Source organism: Lethenteron reissneri, chromosome 33, assembly GCF_015708825.2.
Source record: "Lethenteron reissneri isolate LAM-NWPU_2019-01 chromosome 33, ASM1570882v1, whole genome shotgun sequence".
Taxonomy (NCBI): domain Eukaryota; kingdom Metazoa; phylum Chordata; class Hyperoartia; order Petromyzontiformes; family Petromyzontidae; genus Lethenteron; species Lethenteron reissneri.
This window is the reverse complement of record NC_083811.1, coordinates 5,258,378-5,270,996: the sequence shown is the minus strand read 5'-3', so window position 1 is coordinate 5,270,996 and position 12,619 is coordinate 5,258,378. Positions and strand designations below refer to the sequence as shown.

Below are 12,619 nucleotides of genomic sequence, written 5' to 3'. Positions count from 1 at the left end.
AAAATGTTCTCGTAGATGAAAGATGCCTTAAAATACGTTTCTAAGCATGCATTAGTCCTTTTGCTTTTAATAATGACCTATTATATAAGCTCTTAAGGCCACATTTCATCTGCAAGTGGGACATTCAGTCGGTGACAGCTTTCTCTTCCAGACGTCAAAAAAAAATGCGCTATAATTTGATTGCGCCCAAGATGAATGGGAATTTGTCACCAGCGTATTTGTGGCACTCATGGGGTCTGTTGTCAATGCAATTTTCATTGTGTGGCTTATGCAAAATAAATGTCTGGATGGAAAAATTCTTTGCCATCCAATTACTCTGGGACTTCCCATGGCTCTTTGATGTGCTCCAAATTGTATTCCTCCAGAAAAGTGCTGGAGGTGCTCTACTTTCAGATCAAAACATGTTGCAAACATTAACAATGCCTAGCCGAGCAGCAAAGAAAAAAAAAACACTTGTTACTATTCTTGCTTTTTTTAAATCAATGCAATCTTTTGTTAAAAAGCTACTTGCTTATGTAAGAAAATAACTAAATCTCTACTGCAGTCAAATAAGAACTAACCCATTAAGACTGTTTACATTACTTATATAAACCTCAACCAACACGGAAGTCCAGGCTTTTTCACGGAGCCCATTTTGACACTCCAGCCAGGGCAAACATTTATAAAGCCTGTTGCATATCACTGCCGCGTCTAAAGGGAACAATTTATACATCAACTGCGACTCACCACGATACAGAATCTCGGAGCACTGCCAAGCGAGTCACAAAGAATTTACGGCCAGAGCGTATAAAATGGAAGGGGCAGCACAGATTTCATGCCACGCTCCGTGACCAGACAGCAACAGTGCTCTCCTCCAGACAGGAGGGCTGTCGTGCACAAATCTCCGTCGTTCTCAGCCTCATATGAACCTGGCCAAGTTACTGCGTTCGCCCATGACCTTGAAAGGAGCTCAATGAGGCGGTCCGCTGGGAGCTTGCGGCTGTGTTTTGTAAAGCTCCCACTTTCCAACAGGTTACATGCCGAGCGCTAAACGTCTTCCCTGCATCCCATCACCAACCCCTGCTGTCCATACAGCTTCCTTTTATTTCTCTCAATTATCATCATCATCAGCCGTGATTAATCCGCTGCTGGAGAAAGGCCTCCGAAAGCCACCTCCATCTCTCACAGTCTTGAGATGTAAGGATCCACTTGGTACCTGCACGAGCTGATCCCATAACTCCATCTCTACAGTGCATGGTCACGAGGGCATATTATCTGCCTTGGCCGCATTGTTCTCGCCACACCGGCCATCGTCCCTTGTAGCAAAGTGTCCTGCCCAAGCACACTTACTTTTTATGAGTTACAAACCGCACCTCTCCATAACAAAGGCTCACCCTCTTAAGCCTCACCTTACCATATTAATAAAAAGTGTGCCGTACTTGGCCCTTCCCCCCTCTCCAACCATTATATATACGGAGTGGTAGCTCTTGCAATCTCTCATTTACTTGATACAGCTGTCGTGGCTGTGACGGTTCCACCTGAAGACGGAGGCTTGTGTTGCCTCCGAAACGTCGTGAATTTTTTATTTGTTTAATTTTACTTTTATTAATTTAAATTTTTTACCTACGTGACTTTACCGGAAAAAACCTAAGAGTATGAATCCTTGCAGTCACGAAAGCTTCAAATCTAGAAACACTTACTTTTCTTTGCAGTCAAAATTATGTCTCTAACCAGCGTGTGTTCTCTACAATGATGCATTTGGGAGTATACACGGCAACCGTCGCACCATACTGGCAGACTAATGCCCCAGGTCATTCTTGCCAATGAGACTATCCTGCCGTGAGTTATTTAATTTTATACCTACGTGACTTTACCGCAAGAACCAAAGAGTATGGATTCCTGCAGTCACGAAAGCTTCAAATTAAGATTGAGACTATCCTGGTCTCTTGGAGTTTTCAACTGGTGAAACAAAAGCATGCATCGACCAATGCTTAATTACAGATTTTGTTACAAAAGCAGCAACCATATCAATGTGCTTGAATTTGTTTTATTTATAATAAGAACGTATTACTTGCCATGATATGCACGTGTGCAAGTTTCAACTTTGTTCTCACCGTACGTAGCCAACCGTGCTTATTGGAGGTCTGGGTGAAGGACAACAAAAACTCAACACAAAAAGCAGTTCTCAAGAAATGAGTTTTCAATCTTGATTGAAGCCAGTGGCTTCCTAATATCGGAAGGAAGAGTGTTCCAGACAGCTGCAGCAGCAGCGCATCTGAAAGTGCGCGATGCAGTGACCATCTTTGTTCGATGGTTAGCCAAAAGCCGCTGCGAAGATGACCGGAGTTTGCGCGATGGTTTATGGTATTTGACGAGATCAGGATGGTATTGTGGTTCATTCGTGGCAAGCACTTTGTGTGTAATCAGCGCAACCTTATCATGTAATGATACAACAATAGATATATCAGAAACATAGGCATGTCTCTCAAATCAGCAACAGTCATCGCTATGCCGATGAATGGGTTTGTAGCTTTTAACCACATCACTTGTTCATTACACATGTCATGTGCAACCTGGAACAACGAGACTAACCCCGCATATCTTTGTAGGAACAAACTACTGATCTGTGACAATCAAATGAGTAAAACAATCGTAAATGTCAGCTTTGTAAATGCAATTATCCATTTATAAACAAGGTAAGGAAATAGTGAAATCACTTGCGATTCTGCAATTACTGAGTGCACAAGTTGTTGTTTTGTACTTACACAAGATACCAGGAATGTTTCTGAACTTGTTCCAGCTGAAAAACACAAAGAGAAACATTTCCATCACAATTCCAGACGCCAAATGCCGGGTGTATGTAACGCATCACGTGGCAAACACCATTAATAAATTACATTTCCCATTTGAGGTTACGACATGAAGCTAAAGCTAAAGCCACGAGTGTCTGTGTATTATTTTCACATTCTCTTGCCGTGTGTGTTTACTATCCTTGCAATACGAATATATAGAAATGTATATAAAGTAATAATTTAAAGTTCGTTTTCAATTCATTGCTTAAGAAATGTTTCATGCGCAAAGTTCACCGTTGTTTTTTATTTTTTACCATACCTCCACCACCCTGATCAATATAGTTTGGCGAAGAGGAGCGGGAGTGATTTGAGTGGTTCGTTAAACCACCGAGGTTCACTGACGTTAACTGTGGCTGGAAATCAAACCCTAAGGTTGTCAGGTTCATAATGCAGTGTGCTAAGCAATGCGCCACCGCTCCCCACGCACCCGTACAGTATGAACACTGCATGTTCTATTTTTTGCTGCTTCTGCAATGTTACACGCTACGAATAGGATTATTTTCTTCGTTGTCGAGACAAAAGAAAGGCATCGCAATGTTTTGGCGAGTTAGCCTTATCCAAGAAGATACATCTCTGTTTGTGATTATATATATTTTATTAAAAAGACCAGTATAACGGTTATTGGATTTTTATAACGGTGACTATTTTTCCTCGGACAGCGAGGAAACTTTCTTGGCGACATTTCCGTCGTTATTATCATCACGCACTGGTGGTGTTTTTTTTTTTTAAACCAAAACGCGGCCACATTAGCACTGCCATAAGCAAAGGAGCCGTTCATAAATGACGTCACGCGATTTTGGACGATTTTTGACCCCCCCCCCCTCTTCGTCACACGGCGTCACAAAAAGTCAACCCCCCCCCTCAAATGACGTCACAATGCTCTGCCCCTCCCCCCCCCCCAATTAAACGGGTTGTTTATATTTATTTAAAGTTGCGCATTTTGATGTGACGTCACATTTCTCAAATCCCCCCCCTCCCCCCTCGTCACAGATCGTCACAAATGTCTGACACCCCCCCCCCCAGGTGCGTGACGTCATTTATGGATAGCCCCAAATAGCGGGAATTACTGCCAACGAAAGCCCTCTCGACATTTATGTATCATTAGTTTATCAGAAGGTCGAGGAACACAGATAAGTGTGGCCAATATCGTTGCCGCTTTATGAAGCGGTGACACCGGCAACAATCAAAGCTACTTATTTTCGATGAACAAAAAAACAGCCAGCGAAAGGCGAAAATAAATTCGAAAAATCTTGCTTGCACACGCATGGAAACCTGATATTTAAAAAAACCACAGACGCGGAATAAGGTGTGCTTTTACGAGTTCTCATCTCTGACATTTAATTGAATTTGTCAACATAACAACAATAATCACGTGGGTCAACACCCGGGCCAGGAAGCCATCTTGGAGCAAGACTCGTCAAGTGTAGACACTCTACTTTTCAGCTTGGTTTGCTTAGATGAGCAGTGAATTGGACTTTTTTAGTTAATGTTTGACCTGCACTGTTTGTTCAAAGGTATGTTGAACTTCTTTCGCACCATACATAACCAACCATGCTAATCGTAGGTGCGTGCGTACAGGGGGGGGGGGGGGGGATCAACACAAAAAGCACTTTCTAAAGAAATTATCTTTAAATCTACATGATTTGCAAGCGCATTACTGCAGTGGCTTCCTAATACCAGAAATAACGTTCCAGACGGCCGTACGCACGCACGCACCGCACCGAGCGGTAGCGGGCCGACTGAAAGGGGAGTTGCGCGTGAGGCCCTCACCGTCAGTCGCTTGTTGGTGTCCACCTCGATCATCCCCCGAAGGAGGTTCTGGCAGTCGGGGGGGATGAAGTGCGGCATGTGGAACACGCCACGCTTCACCTTCTCCAGCAGCTGCCGCAGGTTGTCGTCGTCGAAGGGAAGCGCGCCCTGCGAGAGGTCCCGACCGAGAACCCCGACCGGTTAACGCCGCGAGCATGGCTAGGCTTTGGCAACCTGTCCTGGTTGGTGATTTTTGTTTGTTGGTTTGTTGTTGTTGTTGTTGTTATTGTCCTGGGTCGTCTTCACGTCGAGGTCGCTATCCCGCAAAACCTCTTGTAAGTCTTCCCGGGACGTTAAAAGGGCCCCAGTTTCGTTTTTGTCAGTTGCCTTCTAACGCACCACTAAAAAGCAATGCATTTACGCGCATTTCCTCCACGTGAGATATTATTCGTCCTGTGATATATAGTGTCCCTCGGTGTTTTTGTACAACAGAGAGGTACGCGGGCCGCGATTGTTTGTGAAGCAGGCTTGGTATGTGCTCTGGTCAAAGGTGCAGCCGTGCGGATTGCTTGCTCACGTCACTGCTGGACGAAGGGCCTCCACTACAGGGAGCTCTAGAGGGTATTTGGCCTATTGGTTTACGCTGGCCAATCTTGGAAGAAGTGAGAAAAGTTGATGAAAATCTAGGCAATTAAAAATGAATTACCCAGTGTCAATTATGCACCCAGGCAATAATTTCACTCTGGCCCTGGTGCGAGGAATGAAATCGGGGCCCCCTGTCCAATTTCTCCCGTCTTCATGGAAAAGTCTCCAGTGCGAGGATGCTCTAAACGGCCCCTCTCTCTCTCGGGGATCATTTTGACCAACTCTGCCACACTGGCCAGATGTCTTGGAAGAGGTGGGAGCATCAAACCACTTTACCCCACCACAAGCTAACCTGATAAATTGACAAAATGTGGTGTATTCATTTTGCACTGCTGGATGATGGACAGAGGCTGCAAGATTTAAGAAAAGTTCCCATGCACATCACAGAGACACCATATATTCGCCGAACTCCGGAGGCCAACACGCATGCATTATTTTGCACACAGCACAACATGGACACACATGTAAATGGGGCAGAGAAGCGAGGGAAACTTCACACGATGCAACGTGGGCCATGATGGAGGTAGACCAAATAAGCCGCACACACGGAAACACGTGTAATTCCCCAGGCAGCTAATCTTGTCAAAGTTTTAATTATTCAGGAGCCCTCTGATGTCGCTGCGGAGCGACGGATGCACCGACGCAGCGCTCGGCGCGTGATTAATCCTCACGAAGCGAGGCAGCAGCCCCCTCGGTTCCTCGAATCACAGGGATGCGCCGCCGATGCCGCTGTAGAGGTGGGCGGAGGGCCGCAGGGCAACGGGCGATGGGGGCAGCCCGAGGGGACCAACACTGAGGCCCTCCACTCCATCCACACCCCCCCCCCCCCCGGCATCAACAACATCAACAACACCAACACCCACCGCTTCCTCTGCGGGGCCCTCAACCACTAATCCGCAACATCTCGTGCCACAGATCCTCCGTGCTATGTTTAGCCACGCGCCGTGTGCTTCCTTTCTGCGGCTCTGTGATTTTATTTTATTCCCTTCTTTTATTTATTCCCCCGAGGAGGGAATGATCTTTCCGCTTTATTTACTCACTCCTTCTCCCCTGGCGTTGCTATTTGCTACTTCAAACGCATCTCTCCTGCATTTGACATTCATTTGTTCTTTTTTAATTTCGAGCTCAATTATCCCGCATCCCCGTATTCATTATACAACGGCCGGCGTAGATATACCGGCGGCGGGAGGGGTCCCGTTGTCCGTGCGTCGGTATTTACGCGCAAATCGCCTTGCCCTACCCCTGGGCAACTTTCCTTTGCATCTTTGAGAAATGAAAGCGGGAGGGTCAAAAAATAGCACAGAGTCCAATTGCTTTGAGCAAGGATCGCTTGCACGACAGCTGCCACAGCTACTAAAGCTTCCGGGAAGGTTGGATCCATTGCCGCTCGCGTGGCGCTATAAAAACATCCGCTCCCTTTCAAGTCTCGTGTTTGTGGCAGGATCAAAAGCACCCAGGAAGAACAGGATACAATGGTGCTCAGCCAAGTGAGGAGGGGTGGGGGGGCGAAGGCAAAACTAAAAAAGAAACGCACAAGCACGCACAGACAATCTAACATCCGCTTTGCAGCAAAGCAAGTTGGATGCGGCTGCAGCTCAATGTGACTCTGTGTAAACGGATTTTGGCGTCGGCCAGCTGCCACGGGTGGGTGCTTACCACCAGGAGTGCGAAGAGGATGACTCCGCAGCTCCAAACGTCAGCCTTCCTCCCATCGTATTTCTCTCCCTGGCAGAAGAGCGGAGATGCCGTGAGCGAGCGCGAGGATGGGCCCAAACTTCGGGCTGCGCTACTCACGGAATACAAAAGTGCTGTCTACATTGCTAAACAAAGAGCTCGGCGCTGTTTTAATTAATATTTATTGAAAGTGTAATTATAGGCATACGTTCGGTTTCACGGTGCCGGTGTGAAAAGTTAATAAAGATAAATCTTCCAGTGCGAGCAGGAAAGTTTCGGCAGTTGGGTGAAGCGGTGTTTAAATTCCTGACAGCTTTGCTCCTTGCTGTCTGTGTGCTCCGTTACATTGCAAGTATTTAACTCGTGTGTTATCACATGGTCAAGTGGACTCACTCGTATGACTTCGGGGCAGGCGTAGTGCGGGGAGCTGTGGAACGAGACACACATTAGTCACGTGACAAAAATCCTTGAGGCCTTCCGACATCTGTTCAATGGAAGGTCACTCCTTCTCCGCTGGCGTTCTCTTGCTTCGAGGTTCTCTTTCCCCAGGCGTCTGTTCTGCCAACTCCCTGCCTCCGTTCAAGTGCAAGCTCAAGGCTTTGCTCTTCTCCCCCCCCCTCACCCCCAATTTATGAAGTGATTTCAATCACACCACACTTAAAAAAAACACACGTAAAAAAACTACCTTTTGGACACGTCTCACTACTTTGTGCGGCATCTTGAGCGAGAGTTGCATTTTGATGCCACGTGAATCCACATTGTGAGGTGTCATGATTCCAACACAATATGCTCACATACTCTTAGGTTTTTTCGGTAAAGTTACGTAGGTAAAAAATAAAATTAAAATTATTAAAAGTAAAAAAAAATCACGACGTTTCGGAGGCAACACAAGCTTCCGTCTTCAGGTGGAACAGTCACAGCACGATTGCTGTATCAAGTAAAGATTCATTTTAATTCTATTTTTTTACCTACGTGACTTTACCGAAAAAACCTAAGAGTATGAATCCTTGCAGTCACGAAAGTTTCAAATCTAGAATTAATGTGCTCACAATTCATTTTCATGCCACGTTTTCAGGTGGCTGTAATGTCAATTTCCGTATCAGATACACTTATTGTTAATGGTCCTTTTTTGAATTGCCATCGTGTACCTCTAATGATAATATTTCAGAATAAAAATTAGACCCTGCCATTGCCATATTCTATTTGAGACAATGTGCAGTCATAAAAAAGCACTCCATTAGATGCAAACTACACAGTTGTCACTCGGGGTAGATAGGGAACTCATGGTGAAGAATCAATACAATTGACTATATACATACTCGCACTCACACGGTGATTACATGCATTTTTCCCTTCAGTGTCAAGGCACAGTGGGGCTTACAGATATGCTTAAAGCAAAACATGGGCTTCTCGGCCAAAAAATAAAATTAAGAGCCCTACACAATTTGCATATTCAGCAGTTAAGCAATAAATACACACCATGAGAGTTACAGAGGGATACACGAGTGATCCCAATGACCTTTGATACCAAATTTATCGACGTGTAATTCTAATAAGGCACACCAATGCATACATACAGAAATGTTTTGGGGTTATCCATCACCCCCTTCCGTACATCTGCATCTGGGCACACACAGATGCTTGCATGCATATCCATGAACTCACGAACTCCCAATACCACACACGCGCGCACACGCGCGCTTTGACACACTCGCAAAACACCCCGCTATCCCACCCATAACCTATGTAGACTGAGCTTACAATTGCTGTTAGTGAACATATATTAAAGTTGGCATGATACACGGGCGGTGGTGTGGCCAAACACCAGGTACACATTTAAGGCAAATTTAATTTATGGGAGGTCTAGGAAAAGTTCTGATGACCCTTGAAACTCAGGTTAGCCGTGGCTGGGAATCTAACTCGCGTCGGCTGGGTTTGTTGTAGCACAGTGTGCTAACCACTGTGCCACCGCTCACCACACACGTGCATATAAAGACGAAGATCCCCGGCGTAGCCTCAACAGACTGTTGGGGCATGTGCTGTTAGTGAGCACCTATGAAGGCCGGCACGGTACACAAGGGGGTGGGTGGCCAGCAACAACCCCCTACTACCTTTGTCTCCCGAGTAGCAATGTTTACACACCACACCAGGTACTCATTTTGGGCCGAGTCGACCTAGGGGAGGCCCAGTGTTGGTTTTGGCCGTGAGCGGGAATCGAACTCGGGCTGCCGGGTCCGTAGCGCAGCGGCGCTCTCCGCTACACTACCGCTCCCCCCTACACGTGCACGCAACAAAGATCCCCCATATAGCCTTAACAGACTGTAGGGGCAAGTGCTGTTAGCGAGCACCTATGAAGGCTGCAACGGTACACGAGGGGGTGGGTGGCCAGCACCACGCCCGACCGCCTTTGTCTCCCTAGTGGCGATGTTTACACACCGCACCAGGTACTCATTTCAGGCTGAGTCGACCTAGGGGAGGCCCAGGACCGGTTCAGATAATCGCCACTGGTGTTGGCCGTGAGCGGGAATCGAACTCGGGTCGCCGGGTTCATAGCGCAGCGCGCTAACCGCTACACTATCACTCCCCACAGACACACACAGACACACACACTTACCCACAGCTGGTCTCCAGAAGGTTGTCGCCAACCTGTAGAGACGCCATGCCAAAGTCCGCGATCCGAATGTTGTTCTTCTCATCCAGGAGGAGATTTTCTGGCTTCAAATCACGGTGGCTTCGGAAGGAGCCAATTACGGTGCAGAGTAATTTGGAGGGCGAGTTGGGAGAACCGGAGGGAGAGAGACACGCAGAGAAATAGAAACAGACACGTGGGGGGGGGGGGGGGAAGAGACAGACAGACAAGTAGTTTAGGTGAAGATAAAATAGGACAGCGTTGGTAAATGGTGGAGACAAGGTTCAGGAATTGAGATTGCAATCGGTGCCAGCTAAGCAGCATGCACACGGCGTATTGTGCTTTGATGGCTTCAAGGATTTCTTCTCCCACGCCGCAGCAGATCCAGTCAGTCATAACACCTGGAGTGAGTCACCCACGCAATGGGAGGACGCGCACAAAATCCTTTGCCGAGCTCCACCACACATTGCCCAAGTCGGTTCAAAAAAGGGAAAATACATTTCTGATTGGCAATTGTGGAGTTTATCGTGGAATATACATGCACATCACGTGCGTTCGCGCACAGCTTTTTTTCTCTTTCTTCTTTTTAATACGGACGCAACAACAAAGAACTTGATCAAAACATCTAGCAGCCTTATTTTTTGCTTCGTTATTTTGAAGGGAACTTTTAAAGTCACGACGAATGTAAACTCCCCGCTGGGATAAACACGGCGAGGGCGCGCTGCCTCGGATATACAATAAAAATAATAATACGCGCTTTTCAATTTGTTTTTTGCCATGGAAGAAAAAGAAAGGGGGCCAGAATAATAAATAGCCATTGCGAAAAAAAGCCTCGTTCCAAAATAGGAGTGCAGAGGTGTTAAAAAAAAAGCGGATAAACCGCATTTGCTCGAGGTATCGTCTGCCTTTTAGTTTAAATTTGCAGTCAAAAGCTTCCCGAATGACATCAACATCTCCCTTACACTGTCCCAGCACAGTCCAGATTTTCTACATTTACCGATCCTCCATCAGGTCCATGTCGCATGCATGCGCCAGGGCAATACAGCGAGAGGGGAGGCCTAGAAAGAGGCGATTCCAAGTGGGGAGCCAGTTCACTATGTGAAGGGACTGTGGAGTGGACATGGACGTGGAGATATCCTGGGACAGGAATGCGAGTAGAGCATGATCAGGAATAATAAAACTCGAGTGAAACTAAACTTGTTTTTTATTTTACCAGGTAAGGCCCACTGAGCTATATAGATTGTTTTCAGAAGCCAAATACTCTAAACGCACGTTGCGGAACGTGGAGGGAAAAATGGGAGGACATGGAGAAAAATCCACGCGACCACGGGGCGAACATGCAAACTCCAAAAATACGGGCGTCAGGGTCGGGATAAGGATCGAACCCATGACCTCCTATATACCAGGCAAGGGAGTCAACACCTCGACACCATGCCACCTCTTAACCAGGATAAAAAGGTGAAGCATGGAAATGTCAATGTACAAAGATTTAAAATGTTAATTTCCATCAGAATTATTTTGCCAAAATGTCCCGATCCTTCAAACATCAATGATGGGCCCAAATCACCAAGGTGATGTGTTTCAGTCATTTTACCAAGATGGGGCCGCATTGGCTTGTATATAACTGCAGAATACTGGCAAATACAGAGGTGGCAGATGGGCCACGGTGGTGGCGTAACAAGATACGAAGCTTGAGATGATTTGCATGAGTCCCTTGTTCCAACCCCATACCGCATGTGCATCGACAGCTCCTACAACATCAAAGGGCAGCGCCACATTAAATACGCACGACAATGACAATAGTTTAAAGCGATTTGAAGCATGTTTTATTTGCAAAATGGAAATATGGTTTTTGGGGGGGGGGGGGGGCAGAGCTTTGTGACGTCATATTTGAGGGGTGGTCTGACTTTTTGTGACGCCGTGTGACGAAGAAAGGGGGGGGGGTCAAACATCATCCAAAATCGCGTGACGTCATTTATGGACGGCCCCTTATAGCAACTCATACAGAAATCATTAATATTTCAATGAGTTTCTTAAATAGAGTATAATTCACTCTGTATATTAAACTGCATATTAATGGCCAAACGGAACGGAACGTAATTTCTGTGCTTATCAATTTGAAAACGCGGCGGCATATTTCACGACGCTGCGGCTAGTTACGGGCTTATCTTCATAACCTTGGAAATGCCAATTGCGTTATTTTTTTTTTCACCAACGTAATAAAGGCATAAAATTCACCGCAAGTCATCATAATCATTACCGTAACTCCTCCCGAGCATACAAGGGCGCCACAAGGCTGTGACCAATCACCGGCGATAAAAAAAAAACCCACTCCCATCGGCAAACGTGGAGAGAGAGAGAGGTGTACCGCGCGCCTGTTGGAATTGTGCCGCTGTTGCACCGGGGGTGTGTGTTTCACGGCACAAGAGAGAACACACACGAGCAGTGGAGGAGGCAAGTGAGTAATGGCTTTTCCCTGTCAGCCTCCATCCATCAGTCTCCCACTGATGGGCCGCTGTCTGCGTCATCTACCATCAAACCGCTGATTGCTCGTCATCACTCACAGGCCCGCCAGGTTCAGCTTTCAACCCCAGGGCCGTATTTCACTTTTCTGGGAAAGCGCAGCAAGGAATAGGGGGGCGTGGGGGGGGGAGTTGAGGCAATTTGGATTGCTCTCTGTCTGGAGTGGCGAGGGTGTTCCGTTTGCCGAAAAGCGACTGATAAAGCAAATGCTTATTTTGTCTTCTCGCCGTTGCCGTCACCTCATTCCCACCCCCTCCTCGTGTCTCCTGCCTTTGTCCGCTGCCGCATTATAAAGTCTAAAATAGGTGAGCATCATCCTGATAGGGTCCGAATGAAGGTTGGGCCAAGGGGACCTCCGCCTATGAGTGGTCTGTCATAAAAATAAATAAATCTCGGTGCTCGGTGTCAGGTGCATTTCATCTCACACGGCTAAAAAAAAACCCCAGCCAATCCAGGCACTGCTCATCAGCTGCCAAATTAGCGGGACGTGCTGCTGGGTCCTTGGAGATTATTCCACTCGGCAGGAGAGAGGGAAAAGCAAGAGGAGGAATATTACAGTTTGGGGGGG

General features: G+C 46.8%; 1 protein-coding gene across 8 annotated transcripts in view; it reads right to left on the bottom strand.

The window, feature by feature from the left end:
- BRSK2 (BR serine/threonine kinase 2) overlaps positions 1–12,619 on the bottom strand; it is a 196,820-nt gene that overhangs the window by 42,409 nt on the left and 141,792 nt on the right. For all 8 annotated transcript variants that reach the window (XM_061564384.1, XM_061564385.1, XM_061564386.1 and 5 more), the window contains exons 5-9: positions 9,514–9,630; positions 7,293–7,326; positions 6,882–6,950; positions 4,602–4,748; positions 2,745–2,779 (exon numbers count right to left, since the gene is read on the bottom strand). In XM_061564384.1, the coding sequence (XP_061420368.1) occupies positions 2,745–2,779; positions 4,602–4,748; positions 6,882–6,950; positions 7,293–7,326; positions 9,514–9,630 (402 nt within the window). The remainder of the gene's footprint in view (positions 1–2,744; positions 2,780–4,601; positions 4,749–6,881; positions 6,951–7,292; positions 7,327–9,513; positions 9,631–12,619) is intronic.